The sequence below is a fragment of the Colletes latitarsis genome, chromosome 1, assembly GCF_051014445.1.
Source record: "Colletes latitarsis isolate SP2378_abdomen chromosome 1, iyColLati1, whole genome shotgun sequence".
NCBI classification, from domain to species: Eukaryota; Metazoa; Arthropoda; class Insecta; order Hymenoptera; family Colletidae; genus Colletes; species Colletes latitarsis.
In genome coordinates, this window is record NC_135134.1 from 52606648 (window position 1) to 52627472 (window position 20825).

A 20825-nucleotide genomic window follows, 5' to 3' on the forward strand; every position below is an offset into this window, starting at 1 on the left:
CAACTACTTTTCTTTACTATTCTTGCGATGTAGCTAAACGAGGAATGTTTTCTTTCAAAAAATAAGAATGGTGTCTAACTTTTAATATACGCATTTCACGCGCGTGCGTGCGCATATGACCTAACCTATAGAAGATGCTTTTCGTCAAGATATATTTGGAGTTTACACACGATATGCACACACGTGACAGTCGATAAAGCAATCAATTTTACAGTTTCGATATTTCTCATATTATGGAAAATAAAAGACTTTCAGTGTGGTCAAGAGGAAAAAGTGTTTATTTTTTTTTATTTAAAGGTTGCTAGTTGAAAGTATTTTTTATCCGTAAAACGATCCCGTGAATATTCTTCGAGCAGACATCGAAAAATAAAAGTCACAAGAGGTAGGTAACGCATGATTTGTCGAGATATAAATTCAAAGTACCAACAGAAGTAAGAAAATAAGAAAAATAATATCGAACACTTGCAATTGAATGCAACAACAAGGCGTTGATGCGCAATCGACTAATTTAATCGGACGCCATCTCGTGCTATGCAAAGGTATCACCTAAAATCAGTAGTTTTCCAGCTCAGATTCGACATTCGCTTAAACGCAATCAACTACACGAAGAGTTGTGACGGGTTACAATCCACCGTGAACCACGATAGTCAGAAATAGGCAAGAGGAACAAGGAGGACACGTAAAACATGGCGGAAGCCGTTATGAACGGGTCTTCACTGTCCCGATTTTTTTGTCACAGATGCAATATCGAAATTGAAGGTTTACTACCTGTAAGTATACTTATACATTTTTTACAATTATAATCGTCAATTTGATGTATTTCTTTTTCTGAAATTCCAAATCTTTTGTTTCGATCTGTCATTCGATATCACGCGTGAAACGTTTTTTCTTGCTTTCCGTTCCGGGATGGGAAAGCGGTTTTATACATGCTATTATTCTTAAATACCTTGGTAAATTCTTACTTTACACAACCGTATTGTTATGATCGATTAACGTTTGTGCATTGTAAAAATGGCACGGCTTTCACGTGAAATTTATGTACGTCAGAAACCGTTTAATTTGAATAGTCTTCATTTCCTGATTACTTCAAACGTATCTCCTCGAGCCTATGATTCATTTCGATAGTATTTTTTATGATTAATAACTTTAAAGAAGTACTAACAGTATGCTGTGCATTTCCTATCTTTAAGGGACATAAAAAAAGACAAATAATTAGTATATATGAATCTATTAAATTTGTGAGTATACTCTTTTTGACAGATACGTACAAAGCATCAAGTATCTTGTACATACCTTTCATTTGCCAATATGTTTATGTTTGTTTTATTATATGTACGATATAAACTTAAAGTTATATAAAATTATTTATTTTATATTGTTTACCTGTTTGTTATATTGTTTAATTCTTTTTCAGGATTACACATGTCCAAGATGTGCAAGTGGTTTCATAGAAGAATTAGAAAGTGGTAGTAATGACAGTAGCTCAGGAATAGATTTTAGTCACTTAATTGAAGATTTAGGTGATATTGATGATTTATCAACGTATAATGTAAGAAAAGTTCTTAGTTCTTTTTAATATATTCATTTGCTAATTTAGATCATGATCCTAAAATTAATTGAATGTTTATTGTGCAGTTCCCAAACTTGAATGACTTAGAACACTATGACCTAGAACATGATGAGTTAGAATTTGATGAGTTACCAGAACTGACATTGCATCTACCTAGTCCTAGACCAACGGCAAATGCTCCCAACAGAAATAATGTTCCTGCTGGTAGAAGAGGAGTGAATTGGACTAGAACTAATTCCGACACCAGCCTTTCTGGCAGGTATGGTGTTTTTCAAGATATTTATACAATTTCTGATAATCCAAGTACAGGTATCCCACGTGTTACGCGAATTTCGACTTACGCTGAACTAATTAACCGTGTAATTCGGGAGATACTTGTAGTTGATTTAAATTTAATTGCATGCACAAAATCCAAATTATGATCAACAAGAAAATTCTCTTATGTTTCTCAATTAATTTTTTAAACATTACAAGCATTACATAAGTAAAAAAAACCATGTAAACATATCATCAACTTAAATTCATTTGAGAATTATATTAACATATTCACGCCATTTCTTGCGATAGTAGAATTGAATTATTTTCTCTGATATCTTTTGATATTTTTTATTCATTTTATATTTACTATAAACACAACATAACGTAATTGATAAATAATAAAATGAAACTAAGTTGTAAGTGCAATTGGTTAATTTTTTTGCATCAAACAGTCGTCGTCGAGGAGCGCAAGCTAGATTTCTACCGAACTTATTACAAGATTTTCTACTTCATCTCGCAAGAGCAGGTCCAGGTCATCCACAGTATAGACAACCACCTGTGTATGTACAACATTAAATTTTTATTATTTGCTTGTTATTAACTGTACTTTTTATGTGCGCACATATGTATATCATATTTCATGAAATACATTACACACATTTGAATAGTGTTAATAAGCTAGTTATGTAGTTGTTATCCTGAGTGAATTCAAGAGCAATTTTTAATTCATATTGTATGTGCATCTAAAACTTTGTTGTTCGGCATACAAAACGGGATTTTGTATTAGTCTTAAATAAATAATACCATACTATGTAGGAATATAGATTTAAATGATAGCCATTGCAATGAAATTATAAGTTGAATGCACTTGCAGTTTTGATAGTATCTAATTTCTTGCCTATTGCAAGCTTGCTTATTTCCGTGCGTGTAAAAAACCAATGCTTAATATGTGTTTCTCAAATATTTATTTATTATTATGATAAAGGTGCATTGTACATAATCTGTAGTATTTTGCTTTTTCTTCTTTTTGTGTTCCACATTTTTGAAACCGCATGTATGTGGGTAAGAATGTTTAGTGTGTGCGTGCGCGAGCAAGTACAATATAAATCGTACGTATCTATTCTCTTCTATAGAGCAAAAATTACCTGAATTTTATGACTGTATTGCATACAGTAAAGCATGCTAATAGGCTTGAGAAGCATAAATCGTTACATAGTAATCCTGGTTTGTTTTTTGTCGAACATCGAGTAAATTATTTTTGTTAGAATAATTTAAAGCAATAGGTCAGAAACAAACATCTAAATAACCTTGTAAGTAATCGTTGTCGCCGCGTAAGTAATCGACGTGGCGACAAATGCGTTAATATATATGCATGTATAGTGAAACAAATATAGCGAGCTCGCAAAAACTATATGGTATAAAAATGGTAATATCGTTGATTATAAGATACTAACGATTCAGGAGTAGGCCTCGAGCGATCTATGTTTGATGCTAGAACTTTAAATATCCGAGTGCCTCAAACAGGATAGCTATTGTAGACGCCATATAGTATTGTTAGACAGTCCAGTGACAAAAAATAGAAATAGACTCAATCTAGATAGATAACTAAGGCTTTATAATCAATAAATAGCTTTTCAGTAACGAGAAACATATTTGTTCTCAAGGAAAAACTGTATTTGTTTCACGTACTATGCAACCGGTGATAGTGATCCTTGTTACTTAAACAGAATACAGTAGTCCCCACTTTAACGTCTGCAGTTTGTGCCGAATCTCCGTTAAGATGGAGACTACTGTACATCACGCTAAACGCATCTCCGAACTAATCAGTCTCTTTGTCATGTGGCTGGTGATACATTGTTTCAGTGAGAAAATCATTGTCGCCGGGTGTACAGTCACCTTAAACAATTCTATTCGTATTATACAGATGCATAGAAATCAATAGATGCATAAGATCAATGATACACAGACTACTACTTAGGAGTTAAAACATGCCTAGTACCGTTTGTGCTTCTGTACAATATGACAGAATCATTTGTGGTGAGTATACAAACTGCAAAGTATTACTACAAGGAGAATTGCTAAAAAGCTTGTTCACCCAGGATAAAAAGTCGTTGTTTTATTCAATATTTAGTATTACTAAAATAAAACAAAATAATGTAGATTCAATATTAGACTGTTCTTGGGAAATCCCGGAGATTATGTTTGGGGTCAGGAAGGTTTGGATGCAATTGTAACACAAATGTTAAATCAACTGGATGGAGCCGGGCCACCTCCTTTGCCAAGGAAACAAATCGATGAAATACCAACTACATCTGTAACTCAGTGTCAAGTTGGTAAGTATAAATTACGTCAAAATTTAGACGGTAGAAAATTTCATTCGTTTTTTAAATTGTTTCTGATGTATTGTCTTTTACTATCTGTAGATAGTAAACTTCAATGTTCTGTTTGTTGGGAGGACTTCAGAGTTTTGGAAGCAGTCAAACAACTTCCCTGTCAACATTTATTTCACTCGCCGTGCATTGTACCATGGTTAGAATTGGTAAGAAAAAAAGCTTGTAGCGAAGTAATGAATTCTTTTTTTCTTATTAGTACGCATATAACATTCTATTGTTCATGATTTCTTTCTCTTTCCTTTTTTAGCATAGGACTTGCCCTATTTGTAGACAGAGATTAGGAGGTCAAACCTCTCCAGAAGCAAATCAAGATATTGTTGGATCTAGCTTAGCAGCCCTGTTTAGGTACAACGAAAATCTTGTTTCGCATAATAATTGACTTAACTTAAAATTAGCAACAATTTTCACTAATTTCAAACGCATACAAAATTTTAACCCTTTGAGTACGAAGTATGACGCTGAAAGCTTTACACGAACGATCACCACCAGTAGTAACAAGTACTGCGGCTAACAGCATTTCAAAGCGACGATCTTTACTGAGCGTACATATGCACTCATAATCTGCATGAACGTATACAGGACGTCTCATTTTAATCCATGCGATTATCAAGAAACTAATGATGTTTCAAAAGAATGTTTCAGATGAATGTTACTTTATTTCGAGGTAGAGATCTTATGGTGGTGGTATAACTTTGTTCCAGGTGGAGGCCCTTCCGATATTTCAAGGTCACCCTTGTTTTTTTAAGCGGAGCTATCTACCTTTTTTATCTATTTGCAAAATCGTTCAAGGTTAAGTTCTATTAATTTCAAAGATAATCGCATGGATCGTATAGAATAGAACATCCTGTACAAACAGAGGATAATAACTTAGATTGCTTTAACCCTCGGATGGCAGATTATCTTAACAATCGAACTCAAAGAGTTAAATATCCTTTTAGTTTGAGATTAAAAAGATTATTTAAACGCGTTTATTTATTTTTTAGGGCAGCGAATGAATCAAGCAGTACTAGCTCATCGTCTACATCATCAACGAGTGAGAGTTTAGATTGATTATCCAATCTTGACGCTTTCTCTACCTAGCAGGACACACAAGTATACACACCACACATATCTGTTTTTCACTTCAGGTTTATTTCCTGGCACTGTTGACTCCAGCAATGCTTATATACTTCGTAAACATTGTATCCCGATGCTAACATAAATTTCAAGCTTTATACCTTAATCAACAATGTAATTGTAAATCATAAAGAATAATGGAGTATCGAGTTACAACATGCATATGTTACTTCGAATGAATTATATCAAGGTGCGGATCACCACAAGTCAAAGAAAAAATGTATGCGTGCATACGTATTTAAAGTTGAAATAACCATTGTTATTATATAGATGCTATTATAGTTTACAACAAAGCACAGTTTATTAAGTTTCCCAAACAAACGTGTCTAAAAATTTTAAAAGATATGTGCGTTTATTTATAAAACATTTCGGATTTTAATGTTTAATAAATTTAATGTAGCAGAATAATATTTAAAAAGGTAAACATTGTAATATAACTCAAGCATAGAAAGTGTATTACATATAAGAATTATGCGATGAACGTTAGTGGTTTTCATTTTGTACAGTTCAGTCGAAAATTCATGTGCAAATTCAGCGCATCAAATGTTATAGCAAATTTCCTCTTCAACCATGAATGATATCATATACAGTTTACATTAATACAATTAACTGTATTATACATTCTTCTGAGTTTTCGATACATTCGAAATCGAATCATTATAGTTTTTTTGTCTATTTAAAGTCCATCTCCTTGCACCAGTAATTTTTTTTTTTCTTTTTTTTTTTTGTACAAATTATTATTCATACATCTTATTTTGAACGACACCAATAAAAGAATAATCGTGGTTTATACTGGTGTATGACATACGTATGTATATATACATATATATACATATATGTATATATATAAGTAAATATTTTAATAACTAAATCATGCAAAATAGAAAATCATTGTGAATAATTTACAGCATGAAACAATTTCGATATTTGTACTTTTATTGAAAGTAGTTTTTTCCATCAGTCATCATCAAATCGATTCGCAAAGTCGATCGTAGATACGCGACATAAAGTTTAAATCGTGATGTACGACTTTGTCAGTGTATCTTAAAATTCCCTCATGGAGGACGGTAAAATACAAGTCTTTGTTCGCTTGTAGTTCACAGTCGGTAAAGAATTTAAGTACAATAAATATGCGAATATAGTAGGCATTGTGAATAGTGGTTAGAGATGGCTACGTATTATGTTTACATTTATAGTTATTAATATATTACACGACTGAGATTGTTTACTACTGGCGATACCAAGATCGAACGCTCCTTCAATTTGCCATATTATCTAGAACATAATAAAGTATAATATTATATCTCTGTAGGTGGATAAAGTTTAATTTGTTTCGAGTCGTTTAATACAATGTAAAATGCACTTTAATTTTTTATATTGCTCACTTCTAAACATAACAAAACCAAAAAGAAAACAAACAAAATTGAGGAAACTATAATTTGTATTCGGTTCTGATGAGTAAATCTCAATTTAACCGCGGAAAGATTGTAAACGATTTTAAAAATAAATAAATGGCTTATGTTCAAAACATCCCAAGTATGATGGTTATTCACTAGATAGTACAAAAACATTTCCAGAATATTTTGATAATTACTATTATTACACAATCTGTGTTATTTAAAAATGTTAATGTGTAACTATCTTGTAAAGATACCGCAAATGTTTAATGTAATAACAAACGAAAAATGTGTGAAATACAAAAAGTTGTAAATACATATTTGCATCTGTTTTATTTATGAACATTCCAATTTATTTAATTCATTACGTTTTAAACGATATTTTTATTTTGTCAGGAAATAATATCTTAAAGACGATTAATCGGTACACGATTTAAACTAACACACATACTGATACATTCTGCTCGTATGAGTTGGCATAACATAAATCGTATGATCATGATGTAATATTTACGAGCATAACAATTAAAAATGAAAGAAAATTGTCATCTCTTTGTTTAAAATTACATCGCAATTGTAAAACTAGTGAGTGTAAATTGTCAGAATAGATAACTTGTATTCGTGTAGGAGAATAGAAAGTGATCAAAGTTGATCGTTAAATGTACTTTAATTATTAATACTAAGTTTTTAACTAAAAAACTAACGAAACTATGTATATAAAAGAACTGTTTGCGAGAAACAATGTAACGTAAAATTGGTTACAAATTTTGTAATTTAAGCATATTAATCGCGTAAAATGTCGAACATAACCAACCAAAATGTTTCGATCGAATTGAATAGAAAATAGAATACTTGTGCGTTGAGTGAAATGCATATTGTGATGTATATTTGGAACATTCGTAAGGAATGGCTGAAAAGGAGGCAAAGATCGAATACGTGACAGAACCTTGTCCTATTGAGCCTCGTAAAATAGGCCCGCAAAATATTGTTGTACGCTTAAAACGTCGTGAAACATTTGGATGCCCTTATCCAGGAACGCATGTGCATAATGCTAGACAATTTTACCAAAATGTATTTCCAAATTTTACTATAATGAACGTAGAAAAACCGCCGTGTTTTCTACGAAAATTTAGTCCGGATGGACGTTATTTAATAGCCTTCAGCGCAGATCAAACTTCTATAGAAGTTTATGAGTATCGTGGTGCATCTGCTGCTGCTGATTTATTAGCAAACTGTGAAGGTGAATACATTGGCCACAAGAACGATGAATGTAGTTTTCAAATTAGGAGTAATATCTTTAGTCGATTTTTCAAGGTACATTGCAATAGTTTCACTTGTCTACTATAACTTTAGTTTACCTTGGGGATGATAAACAGTTATTAAAATACTAAAAATCAATGTTTAATAATATTTGTAGGCAAAATGGATTGTAAATGTAGTTCAAAGTAATGAACAATTAAACAGAGAATGCAGTCTATTTACAGATGATGGCCGTTATGTAATTGTAGGCTCAGCTGCTCATATTCCAGATGAACTGAGACCACATTTTTATCAGGTATATATCTTTTTGATGAATTAATAAATATCTGTTTATTTGATATTGATATTTGATATTGTATAAAATTTTCTTTTTTAAGATTTATTCCAACAATGAAGCATTAACTCCAAATCCTAGATCACCTCTTGAAGATTATAGTTTACATCTAGTTGATCTGCGCGGTGGGAAACTATGTGATACCAGACATTTTAAAGTAGATAAAATATACTTATCTCACAACCAAGGTACAGATTTATGGTTAAACATTATTTGGAAACAATTTGCACAGAGAATCCAATATGTAAAATAACAGGAATATACTTTCCCTATACAGGTCTTTATTTGTATAAAGATATATTAGCAGTGCTGTCTGTGCAACATCAAACTATTCATATATTTCAAATTCTTGATGGAATGTTTATCAATGTCAGAACAATAGGAAGGTATTGTTTAATTACAAAAATGTCTTTTGGCTTGTATCAGTTGTTATTACTACACTGTGTTGTTGGTGATAGTCTCTAATTTACAACAGGTTCTGTTTAGAGGACGACGCTTATTTGGTTACAAGCGCCTGTCCAGGAGTAAATTCCCGTCCATTTAGAGACATTACAATAAATAGCCTTAAACACAAGTTACTAGTTTATCTGTACAAAAGAGCGGCGTACATTAGCGATACGACAAAGGATCCGTATGAATTAAGACGTTTCTATCAATACTTCGATCAGGTATCGTAGAAGACGTGCTGACTACGCGTATTGTAACAAGTACTTACAATACTTATTAGCCGACAAAATGCTTATAAGTTAATATTTCAGTTAAACGCGTTACGAATGTGGAAGATGCAGTTATTAGACACAAATCACATACTTGTAAGATTTGCCAGTGAAGAAGTGGCGACGCTTCAAGCAAACGAACCTAATGCGCAGCCTGCACTTTTAGTTGTTTATGACATGGTTTCAGCTAAAATATTAGCTGCTTACGATAACGCGTCCACACAATTGTTAACACAGTTCGAAAACTTCAGTGATTTTTTCAGAAATGCTAGAATGAGCACAGATTGTCAATACATGTGCTCTCCGTCTAATAATATATATGCAAGGTATTATATTTATAATATAATACTTGTACTCCAAGTACAAGCCGTGACAGTTTGTAATTTTGTTGCAGACTGTTACAGCAAAGATTCAAACAAACGATTGTAAGTGCTAGATATGGCGGTGTCACGGAAGCTACAAAAAGATTACTTGCTCAGTTGCCCATATGCGCTCAATCTTACTCTAGTTCCCCGTATCTGGACTTGTCCTTATTTTGTTATGACGACAAATGGGTGTCTATGATGGAACGTCCAAAAGCATGTGGAGAACACCCTATACGGTATTATTTAATCTTCATGAGTTTAATTTTGAAAACCGTGTCGTATAGTGCTATTGCGCCGTGTAGTACAAGTAGAATGTTGTCTATTAATAAAATTTTATCAATAGACAATAGTGTCGTTCAACATTTTTTTATATTTGTTTCGCAGATTTTATGCTCGAGACTCCGGTCTTTTAAAGTTTCGAATGTACGCGGGAATGTTAGGCCGTACCACACCCACGGCTGCAAGACGGTTGGTTGCATTTACTTTCCACCCTACGGATCCATTTGCTATTTCTGTTCAGCGAACAAACGCTGAATATATTGTCAGTTTTCACGTCAGGCATGTTTAATGTCTCATCGAAATATGTAGAAATTTCATTACCATTCATCTGATCTTTACCCTCTTTACCTCCTCTTTTTCAATAAAAGCAATCTTGTTGTACAGTTTTAATAATGATTACTGAGTGTAGATGTAAGTATTCACGAAACATTTTCAATATGTTCGTAATTTTATTAAGAAATTAAAGTTGATCAAATTTGTAATTTACTCATACTCTTCGAGTATAACAGTTATGTGCATTATGTATGAAATATAATAATTTTCTAATGAAAACGTTCCTTTATGTACATATGAGGTCATTGCATCTGTCGCAAGACGTAAAGCCTTTCGATTGATGGAATGTCGACATTGGTGATTTCCAATTGGTGAAACATACTAGCGTACTAGAGAGTAAGTACGTGGTCATTTATGACTCCTATTGAACTATTTATGTGCATGCATTCTCAAATTTGGTTTTGCAACAACTGGAAAGTATCGCCTCTGTATGTTACTCTGTGGTACATGGTGTGAAAACGAGCTCTTACCTCTTATTTAGAAATGCGTCACTAGACGATAAAGCTTGCTTCCCTCTGACTAAACCCTCTAATTCGCATGGAGGAATACCAACATTACGGTGCAGTTTGGGTAATTATTTGTAAAGGAGACAACGACGCCATCTATTGTACACACTATCAAGTAATAAAAAAAGACGAAGCAACATGTTAGAGAACGCTTATAGAAGCCATGCTACGTCGCGTGTAAAGTTGTAACGCGTGATATTTGGGTCTACTATTTTATATTGTGTGAATCTTTTATTTGTTTCGTATACATAGTAAAAACTGTGGTTGAATTTCATGATTTAATATACACATATATGTATATATATATTTATACAAGAGGAAAGGAAGTGTAATGAAAAAGAAACTATCTTTCCATGCTTCACGTTTGTGCTATATATGACTAAGACGACAAGCTGATATTACTTCGTAAGAATTGATAACTTAAAATTGTAAGCAAATAATGTTACATTTCCTTTATTTCGTAATTTACAATATTTAGGTAATTTTATTTGCAAACATATTCAGTGTTTCTTTTATTTAAGAATATCTATTAAAACGTGTTTTAACCATACACGCATTGCATCGTTCGTGCATTTTGTAGTGACGTGCAATCGTATACTATGTATGCATAAATGCAAATGTGTATATTTACAAGTACCGCACGGCACTACAAAATGATTTATAATTAATAATAGTAAATCAGTAATCATGAAAATTCGAAAGCACGTCTTAGCACGTAATATTTGACCGAATTTCACGAAGTTTAATTTTATTAACCCCTTGTTAGATGGTCCAAAAATTGTAAACTATAATCATATTTTTTCTGTTTTGTTGCAGCATTATAGTATAGGAGCCACATGTACTTTGGAAGATTATCAAAATTAAGTATATATTTTGTTACTCTGGAAGCAGGTCATGGAATACTTTGAATATTAATTTATTGTTGCTATTGCTCAGTAATTATTAAGATTCTTTCACTTCTTCTAAGCGAAAGGATCATTTTTGCATCTGCAGTTATTTATAAATCAATGGTGATTTTATTTGCATGTTTACATATTAATCTCTACACTTGAAATATAACGAATAAAATTATGTTCGATGATCCTATAGCAGCTAGAAAAATGAACGACGATAAAAGCAAAAAAGACTATAATACGCGCAGTACAGAAATGGATAAAAAATATTTTCTTCCTTGGTGTCCTTTAGATGAGAAAAAATTGCTGTTGAAGCATAGATACATATCATGTAGTAGATCGGTTCCGCGTAGAAGCAAACGTTTCGATCGATATAAGATAAATAGATCATTGAATTTTGATTCAAATATTCACAACTCTAGTTCAGAAAACAGTTCTTTTGAAGAAGACAAACACCTGTCTAGGTCTGCTAAAATAATGAAAGCTTTGAGTAGTAACACCAGTCCCTCGTATTATGGAAGAACAAAAATAAAAAAATCGCTAAATTTTAATGTAACTCCTAGCGTGAAAAGATTTATGCCTCCAAAAAAAAGCATAAGAAAGTCTTTGAGTTTAAACTTTGGTTCACCATTGTCTGTCTCAAATAAATTATCAAACTTTGATAATGATTCAAGTGATTCTGTGAACAATAAATTAATATTTACATCTTCCGAATCTATCGATGAAAATCAAAACGAGACACCGTCGCAACATAGCGCAAAAGAACACGAGACATTGCACTTTTCTACGCCCAATACGAAATTAAGCAAACAATCTTTGAATTCGCCTAGTTTTACACCATTATTACGTAGTCGGCTAAAAGAAACTATCGATAATATTGTATACATCACCGCAACGTCCAGTTCACAGTCGTTAAAATGTATCAAAGGCAGGTCCAAGTGTTTGGACAATGTCATAACGAATACATCGAGAAATTTGTATCTTGAATTTCACGATAACGACGACGATAGACCCTGCACTCCTGAAAATCTAATTCGTATAGTTCCTGAAAGTATGAGTGCTATTAAAAGAAGTCATAAAAAGGTAAAAAAATACAATTTTTTTATAATCCTTTCTATTTAGCGAACAATTTTTACCCTTTGCATGATTATAATAATATAATGTCACACAGGAAAGATCATCAAGACGCAGCGGGCATTGTATACCCGAGCCTGCAAGCAATTTTGAAAAAATAGCCGGATCTGAATTAACTCTGTATAAAAAACCAATTGATCATTCTGAGACTATAGATCGATCTTCTAGCAGAAACTCTAATTCGGAATATGTACCGTTGTACAATTCAGAAGACAATATTTCGGACACTGGCTCGCTTTTTGACTACACAGAGGAACTGAAAAATATTTTACAGGAACCTAAAACCGAGTCTGATTGTATGTCAAATAGTAACATTGTACTGCCCGAGTTCTATGAGCCTAAGTGTTGTATTAAAATAGAAAAAGAAGAAGTAGAAAATTTGTTGGACGCCCACACTTTGAACCAAAGTGAAGTCGTTCAAAAAACGATTGACATTAAGACAGAAAATTCATCCGGTTATGATGTTGACGCTAAGACTGAAGTTAGATCAGTGACCCCAGTATTAACGGCGGAAGTCTTACCGGGATCGCAGAAATCTATTACTCCGGAGAATCGTGTAAATATTTTACAACAAATTTCTTATGATTCCATAAAAAAATCTCATAAAAAGAATAAGGGCGCAAATAGAAAGCAATTTTTTAGTTCAAAAGTTTTACCGTGTAAACTTGAGGTCGCGGAACAAGACGACAGGGACTGCTTGGAAAATTCTGAGCAAGATCAAAGCATCGATGAAAGTAAATTAATCGTGGATGAGAATAATGTTGATACATCAGAGGTAGAACGAGCGTGTACACCTGAAAAGGTCAATTCCAGCAGATTATTACTGTCGCAATTCAGTTCTGTTAAAAGATCGCACAAGAAAGATAAACATACAAAAATATTATCTGGATTTTTGAAACGACAAGAATATTTTAACAAAGAAATAGATTTCGATAGGGATACCAAGGATAAGGCGTTCGATATCGACGATGGGTTCGGATATAAAAAGAGCATGGAAGATCTTTCGGATTTCGATAACACTGCAAACTCTAACGATTCTAGTTATCTACTTAACATGTCGTCGGATAAATCATCTCCAAGCAAAAGAAAAATATCGTTGAACACGTCATCGGATCGTGATGCAAATGTATCGTGCGATTCTGAATTGCAAGAGTGCGATGTGTCTCGGGAGGAATTTCAAATTTTTACACCACTTAAAAGAAAAAGATCTTTAATTGCACCGGCCGCGAAAGAATATTTACATTTTTATGATTTACCTTCCGGGAGTGATGAAATTTCAGAAGAAGCCATCGCGAATATCAGTTTCTCGAGGTGTTTAACGCCCGTTCCGAGCCTTCAGGAAAATTACATGAAATCGGGAGAAAATCATCTCGCGACGGTAAAATCCGATAACGTTAGTTCTAACGATAAAACTGGCAGATCGACGCCAAGGAATATGTCGACCGAAGAATTGTATAACAATTTAGATTCCATTAAAAAATCGCACAAGAAGAATAAATCTGGAAATATTTTACGAAAAGGCTTCGACTTGATTAGAAATAATCTTTGCGAGGGAAAGGGCCAGATTTCGTCGGAGAATATTAAAAAAGAGATATGTGAGAAATTGGAACTTTCGGACGATAGTATCGCGGTATACGATGCAAATAAATCGGTCACCGATGAATCGATCGACCATGATAACTTTGAAAGTTTGAGCAGCAGTTCCGCCAGCGACCAGAACTTGTCGACTACTCATCCAAAAACGGCGTTACAAAATGTGACGCCACCGAATAGTTTCAAGGCGAAGAATTATCTTAGAGTATTGCAAGAAACATCTATTAAGCGATCGCATAAAAAAGTTCGGGATCAAAAGAAGCACGACTTCACGATCGATACGAACGAATTGTCGGACGATGGATCAATATTTGGAGACAAAGAGGAATTAGTTTATATGGACGAACAGACTACTCGGGAGTAATGATGGTGGTGTTGTTGATGTAAAGATTTCCGATGATTTAAAATAGATAACTTACTAGTAACGTGGTAAGTGTAGTTTTAATAATTCCTACACGATTAACACGTAATACGTACATCGAATACATTTTTACAAACTTGGTGAAAGTTTTTGACCATCTGCAGTTTTTTGTCTGGCTAGATTGATTTAATTAGATTTCTGCTTAAATCAGTCTATTCAGCTCCAAACACTTTTAATACATGCTCTTCGCCGTATCGAAGTTAGTTTCTTTTTATTCTTGATTTCATGTATATACATACGAAATCGCGAATGTTGCGATTTAACAATCATTGCGCTAACACGTATACCCAAACTGACAATATCTATTTTTGATTGTGATTTACTGTATCATTTAGTAATATTGTGGCACACGCATAGTTCGAGCGCGTTTGCACACGCGGTGTGCTAAAAAAAACAATTGAATCTATGATAAAATCATAGAATCGTGTTATTTGTTAAGAATTCCCAGTGAATTTTGATGACTCCATTTTTAAGACTGGCTTTGTGTACAATTGTCTCGTCCCGCATAAACATTAAATTGTATATATTTTGATGAAACATTATGCGAAATAGTATTCGTAAAATAATGGGACTGGAAAACAAATAGGATACTCTCGTGTTTTTTGTTAATTGTTTCAGCATTGTTCTAGTGTAAAGTTTTTTTTTTTTCAAGTTTCATAGCATTTATGTAATGTATTGATACGAATAAAAGCAGTACGCATATTCCTTCAATTGATTCTTAGTTTCATTGTTCAAACGTTATCTTCGGAAATTCTATACGAGCCACCGATTAAGATAAATGTTAGTTCTGATAAAAGTATATGTATTATCAGTAATAGCAGTATATTTCTTTTTTATGTTTCAACAATTTTTAAGTGCCTTAATCTAAGTATGTTTACGTAATCCGTATAATGTAAAGTCGAATTGACTAAGTAATACTTAAATAATTAAATCGTTAAAAAAAATATAATGGGAAGCGAAGTTTGAAGATGGTAATCTTTGTTGCAATACGCGTGTGCATTACGATTCTGTATAGCAAGTAACAATCGGGCGTTATAGAGTATAGCAGTGGAACTGTATCCTTTGCGTTCTCGATAAATATGATCTTTCGATACCATACTTTACTCACAAAGAGAAGTTGCATTCAGAGTTGGGCAAATTTTATTCACGAATAACGAATACAGAAGTTTGGATAAAATCGGCGACTCTACAGATGCGACTTCTCCTTGTCAGTCTTCCTTTTCTAATATTGCTGATGTTAACTGATATATAATAGAATGAGAGCGGCCATACTTGATGCATCAACACTAGATTTACGGACACTGATTGCACATATTTTTATTCAAAACTCGTCATGTTGACGGTTATATTAAAATAGTTATCATTACATCAGTCAAATTCAACATAAATTGCTAACAAATAATATATAAACGTTGTGTTACATTAAGTATGAAATCTGAAATCCGTCAAATTGATGGTTTCCGTAAATCTAGTGTGTTAACTATTGCGTCAATTGTACAATAGACTCCCGTATAACACAAATATTGGTCGCAATATCTTTGACGTGTTATAGGAATTCGTTCTATACGGGAGTCTACTGTATGTACGATGTACGCTCGGTAGAATATCAGAGGTGTTTTATTACAATGTTTCTGAAATAAATATTCAATGAAATAATATTTCCCTCCCTATGATATATCACAAGACAGTCCGATTCTTAGTCGACATAAATAATACGTAAATACATTTTGTCTAAGCTGTTTGATAACTAATGGTGAAAAATATTTTTGGCATAGAAAAAAAATATCTCATAAACTAAATGACTTACGATCTCGTATATGTATAAAATAATTGTCTGTACGTCACGTTCAAGTTTGATGCGATACTAAACAAATTATTCAAGATAGATACTGTTGATGAGAAACTTGTCCAAAATAAAAATGTTTCAACCTTTAAAATACGTTGATCTATTAGAAATGGCCTAATCAAATCATTTTAATACGTTATTCAGTATGCAAGTTAACATTCGCATTTGGAAGTTTAATTTGCATATCGTCAGAGCAATACACCAGTCTTTGTATTATAGGTGTTAGAAAATAAGGTCATTTTAAATTGAAACTTCTTATTCTCTTTTATGTTGTCACTACTTACACGAAAACTGTATTGCAAGAATTGTATACATAATCTAGCACTTGAAACGATTAACCTAATGTTTTTAAGTCTAATGAATTTTATTTGAAATGTAGCATGTATATTGATAAGCTATAAATTACTTGTAATTAATAAATTAGATATACGATATTTTTCTATTTTGTATTACTCGATATTTGAACTTAATTGTACCATTAACATTTTCTATAATATTTCACAACGCCGTTAGTAATGCTTTTCGTAGTATACTTCTATTATGGTTTTTAACGACAAGCACGAATAAAATATCTAAAAAATTTCGACTTCTCTATTCCAGTAATAATAGAGATAATAATTTTTACAACGATTCATTCATTATTATCAAAATACTAATAGTACGAATGTATTAACACCATTGTGATATGTATACATGAAATGAAATGAATAAATTTTACATAAAATGTTTGATTTGTTGTTTTTAAGTTATATTTAAGATTTAGCGTTTAATCAACGTGTTAATAAACAAGCCATCTTTACACGAATCAAAAAAGTCAATTAAAGTTCGAAATTGCTAATTTATTAAGTATTTAATACTTGGAATGTTGCTTTCTGAAATATAATTTCTGTTATACACGTTCGAATACATATCAGAAAAGTGAATCAAATTTCATTTTTGGTACTTATCGTATACAAGATTTTAATGTTATAAACACGCTCCCACGAATAACGTGAAAACAAGTATGGGCAAATTAAACGTGACGATTTTACGATATTTGACACAGGATGATTTCCGTGTCTTAACAGCAGTAAGTATATGTATAATGTTAATTATCTAAAGTTAAACTATGTAACGTACTGCATTCATTATATGTTTAACTTTTCTTTTAATTGCGTCCAATATGTATTGAGGTTATGTTAGAGTATACGATCTTTATATTTTAACAAACAAGTTTATTAAATAATTCTCTATATTGATATTTGATGTTATAGATCGAGATGGGAATGAAGAATCATGAACTTGTCCCTGCATCTTTAGCTGCTCAGATAGCAAATCTGCGTTACGGCGGTGTTCATAAATTAATGAAAGAATTATGCAAACATAGACTTCTTAGTTACGAACGTGGAAAACATTGTTAGTACAATGAAGGAGTATGAATACTGAAATCTCTTCTTAAAACAACAATATTATAGTATTTATAAATGTTGTATTTTTTTAGACGATGGTTATCGATTAACAAACGCTGGTTACGATTACCTAGCTTTGAAAGTTTTGGCGCAACGAGGCACCGTTGCCTCGTTCGGCAATCAAATAGGCGTAGGAAAAGAATCCAATATTTATATAGTTGCAGACGAAGAAAGAAATCCAGTTTGTTTAAAGCTACATAGGTTAGGAAGAACATGTTTTAGAAACATTAAAGGTAAAAGAGATTACTATGGGCATAGAAAATCGGCATCGTGGTTATATTTATCAAGAATATCTGCAACAAGAGAATTTGCATATATGAAAGCACTTTTTGATAGAGGATTTTCAGTACCAAAGCCAATCGATCTCAACAGACATTGCGTTGTTATGGAGCTGGTTGAAGGTGGACCACTGTAAGCGAAATTTTACACTTTGCTACCGTATATGTAATATTGTTCGACGCGTCTATAAAGTTTAAATAAATAATTTTTTATTGTAGATGTGGCGTATACGAAGTGGAAGACATCGAATCACTTTACGACGAATTAATGAATATGATCGTAAAACTTGGAAATCACGGAGTTATCCACGGCGATTTCAATGAATTTAATATCATGATGACAAACAGCGGGAAAGTGATTCTGATTGACTTTCCACAGATGATCTCCACCGAGCACGCTGACGCTAAGATGTATTTCGATAGAGATGTGAATTGCATTCGCGATTTTTTCAAACGACGGTTTGCTTACGAAAGCGAATTGTATCCAACGTTTCAAGACATTTCGTAAGTAATGAAAGCTGAAAAATAAAAACAGAACAACTTGTTCCATCCAGACCTATATATTTATAGACGATAATTTATGTTAGGAGAGAAGATTGCATCGACGCTGAAATTAAGGCCAGTGGTCTGACTAAACAGATGGAAAAGGATCTTCTAAGGGAAATGGGGTTGGTCGAAACGGAAGACGAGGAAGTCGATCAGTTAGCAGCGGGAATCGACGAAGAGAAAGAAACTGTAAACGAAAATGAAATTAGTCACTTGCAACATGAACTCGAAAACTCTGTGAAGAGTGAATTTGCATGCGCATCAAAGACGATTGCGTCGGAATCGAAGACAAACGAGACTGAAAATTTGGTTACTTCTTATTTGGAAAATCAAATTATAGAGGAAGGCGTTAGAGATATCGATATAAATAGGTCATTGGAAAATACAGAGAAACCAATATCGTGCGATCGTAATGTAAACGATAACCAAGAATCCGTCGATTCGTTTCATTTTGCTGCAAAGACGTTCGAGTCGGAAGACGAATACGAGGAAAGTACTGAATTTAGTGATTCTAGAAGTATGCACAGTAACACTACGGCCGCCACGATCGCACCAGAACTTATTAAACGGAAAGTAAAGTTGACGTTACAACGACGCGATAAGAAAGATCGTTCGAGAAGAACTCTTGCGAAAGGTGAAGCGAACGCGGTTACCAGAGTCAGAAGAGAGAATAGGGACACGATTGTGCATTCGACGGGAATATGGGGATGGGAATAAAATACATAATAATAAAGTTTTAGTATGTTAAATTCTCTCCTTACCCATCTGTTTCGTATCTCACATGAATCGTACATTATTCACATGCTGATAATACGATCAAAGATAAAGGATGGTGTGCCTGTATCTATTTTTTCACCATACTGTAAGAGTAATATGATAATACCGATCGTGTATATAACATTGTAACCCTCGCACATAAAAATAATCAAGATATAAACAGTTCCATATACGAGATCGCTAATTACAGAACGTGCGTATTGCATCGACGAAGCGTTTAAGTAAGAGGTCGTTTGAGTATTAAAGTGTTACTTCTAGCGAACGATTATACATTATTTATTCGTTTTGACGTTGATACCGTTGTAAATAACTGGCAGTAGTATTCCATTACCAAGCGGCGTATACGAACGTATTTTCGCTTCTTTATAGAAGTTCATTTAATGTGTATTTAATATGCGAGGAATAGATTTATCTATTTTAAACATTAGAGAGAACTCTAAATATTTTAGCGGCAGTTTATATGCGTGCATCTCGCATGATAATGTCATTAAATGAAAAAAAGAAAAAATATACAAACAACCGATGATCGTTACATAATGTTATTTGAATACGATTTAAACATTCCTTCTAACAATGACATCTCGTTCATAGAGATAAAAGAATCACAGTTTTATGGAGAATGTTAAATGTTACTTTCCATATTTCTGTAATGCTTTTATATTTTGCATGATACCCACATAGAATCTTACGTCGAGGAGATAAGATATCATTAAGTTTGTTTGCAATTAGATACGAAATTAAAAGTGCCTTGCAAAAATAAACGGTGAACTTTATTTATCGTAAGAAATATTGTTAAATGCAAAAACTTAAGTGAAAACATTTTGTTAAATAATATCCGAAATGTTGTCCTTACGATGATAATTTATTTTCGATTGCTCGACGATTGTCCAAATTTTTCTGTTTCCATAAACGTTCTATTTCACAACGGATCAACGATCCTGACCTTTGAACCGAATCGATGAGCGATTGAAGCTTTCGCTTGTTCAATTTGATAGTGATTCGGTGGTGGAACGAAACCGAGAGAAAAAGAATCACTAATTTTGATGTATGCGTGAACGATGCAAAACTAATCTACAGCAGTGATTCTCAACTAGTGGCTATTGGACTTCGGGGAGTTTGCGGGTTCGCGGGGGGAAACAAATAAAGCATATTATACAGTAAAAGAAAAAAAATGCTTTCCACGATACTTTATAATTATTAAAAACACATGTCTGTCGCCAGAAATAACCGAATTCTATTCTGGGGAAAAGGATCGCGAAAGAGTTTCTTTTTTTAATGGTGGGAAAGGGTAAAAGTAGTTCCGCACATCCTTCGATACGTAATCGGCATTTTTCGGCATTTTTTGCGGTTTTTTATTTTTTA

General features: G+C 33.0%; 4 protein-coding genes across 8 annotated transcripts; all 4 read left to right on the forward strand.

The window, feature by feature from the left end:
* Positions 1-217: 217 nt before the first annotated feature.
* On the forward strand, positions 218-6867 carry Iru (E3 ubiquitin-protein ligase Iruka). Of its 3 annotated transcripts, none has more exons than XM_076768012.1 (9): positions 218-382; positions 573-770; positions 1415-1549; positions 1636-1829; positions 2281-2388; positions 3989-4161; positions 4252-4367; positions 4469-4566; positions 5205-6867. In XM_076768012.1, the coding sequence occupies exons 2-9, from the start codon at positions 687-689 to the stop codon at positions 5269-5271; spliced, it is 975 nt and encodes a 324-aa protein (XP_076624127.1). In that variant the 5' UTR covers positions 218-382; positions 573-686; the 3' UTR covers positions 5272-6867. The 3 variants fall into 3 exon arrangements, with proteins under 3 accessions (XP_076624127.1, XP_076624118.1, XP_076624135.1); XM_076768003.1 differs by having other exon boundaries at positions 231-382; positions 568-770; XM_076768020.1 differs by having other exon boundaries at positions 232-382; positions 568-770; positions 4001-4161.
* Positions 6591-10120, forward strand: Abo (de-etiolated protein 1 abo). Its single transcript, XM_076767975.1, has 8 exons — positions 6591-8048; positions 8152-8289; positions 8372-8516; positions 8606-8714; positions 8804-8996; positions 9087-9370; positions 9439-9645; positions 9794-10120. The coding sequence occupies exons 1-8, from the start codon at positions 7641-7643 to the stop codon at positions 9975-9977; spliced, it is 1668 nt and encodes a 555-aa protein (XP_076624090.1). The 5' UTR covers positions 6591-7640; the 3' UTR covers positions 9978-10120.
* Positions 10121-10685: 565 nt separating this feature from the next.
* LOC143343233 (uncharacterized) lies at positions 10686-14601 on the forward strand. 3 transcript variants are annotated; one of them, XM_076767917.1, is made up of 3 exons: positions 10686-11005; positions 11344-12503; positions 12592-14601. In XM_076767917.1, the coding sequence occupies exons 2-3, from the start codon at positions 11598-11600 to the stop codon at positions 14509-14511; spliced, it is 2826 nt and encodes a 941-aa protein (XP_076624032.1). In that variant the 5' UTR covers positions 10686-11005; positions 11344-11597; the 3' UTR covers positions 14512-14601. The 3 variants fall into 3 exon arrangements, with proteins under 3 accessions (XP_076624032.1, XP_076624024.1, XP_076624040.1); XM_076767909.1 differs by having other exon boundaries at positions 10686-10955; XM_076767925.1 differs by having other exon boundaries at positions 10686-10932.
* A 2606-nt stretch (positions 14602-17207) lies between these two features.
* Positions 17208-20662, forward strand: Riok2 (RIO kinase 2). The gene is made up of 5 exons (XM_076768156.1): positions 17208-17483; positions 17668-17809; positions 17895-18273; positions 18360-18644; positions 18728-20662. The coding sequence occupies exons 1-5, from the start codon at positions 17418-17420 to the stop codon at positions 19401-19403; spliced, it is 1548 nt and encodes a 515-aa protein (XP_076624271.1). The 5' UTR covers positions 17208-17417; the 3' UTR covers positions 19404-20662.
* The last annotated feature ends 163 nt before the right edge of the window (positions 20663-20825 follow it).

What these genes read in the sequence shown, in the direction of transcription:
- Riok2 (XM_076768156.1), top strand. Translation starts at nt 17,418, where the DNA reads ATGGGCAAATTAAACGTGACGATTTTACGATATTTGACACAGGATGAT. An exon ending in ATTTCCGTGTCTTAACAGCA is followed by an intron (nt 17,484 to 17,667) that starts GTAAGTATATGT and finishes TTGATGTTATAG; the next exon opens with ATCGAGATGGGAATGAAGAA. An exon ending in TTACGAACGTGGAAAACATT is followed by an intron (nt 17,810 to 17,894) that starts GTTAGTACAATG and finishes GTATTTTTTTAG; the next exon opens with ACGATGGTTATCGATTAACA.
- Abo (XM_076767975.1), top strand. Translation starts at nt 7,641, where the DNA reads ATGGCTGAAAAGGAGGCAAAGATCGAATACGTGACAGAACCTTGTCCT. An exon ending in ATACTTATCTCACAACCAAG is followed by an intron (nt 8,517 to 8,605) that starts GTACAGATTTAT and finishes TTCCCTATACAG; the next exon opens with GTCTTTATTTGTATAAAGAT. An exon ending in TGTGGAGAACACCCTATACG is followed by an intron (nt 9,646 to 9,793) that starts GTATTATTTAAT and finishes TTTGTTTCGCAG; the next exon opens with ATTTTATGCTCGAGACTCCG.
- LOC143343233 (XM_076767917.1), top strand. Translation starts at nt 11,598, where the DNA reads ATGTTCGATGATCCTATAGCAGCTAGAAAAATGAACGACGATAAAAGC. An exon ending in TTAAAAGAAGTCATAAAAAG is followed by an intron (nt 12,504 to 12,591) that starts GTAAAAAAATAC and finishes AATGTCACACAG; the next exon opens with GAAAGATCATCAAGACGCAG.
- Iru (XM_076768012.1), top strand. Translation starts at nt 687, where the DNA reads ATGGCGGAAGCCGTTATGAACGGGTCTTCACTGTCCCGATTTTTTTGT. An exon ending in AAATTGAAGGTTTACTACCT is followed by an intron (nt 771 to 1,414) that starts GTAAGTATACTT and finishes ATTCTTTTTCAG; the next exon opens with GATTACACATGTCCAAGATG. An exon ending in GACACCAGCCTTTCTGGCAG is followed by an intron (nt 1,830 to 2,280) that starts GTATGGTGTTTT and finishes TGCATCAAACAG; the next exon opens with TCGTCGTCGAGGAGCGCAAG.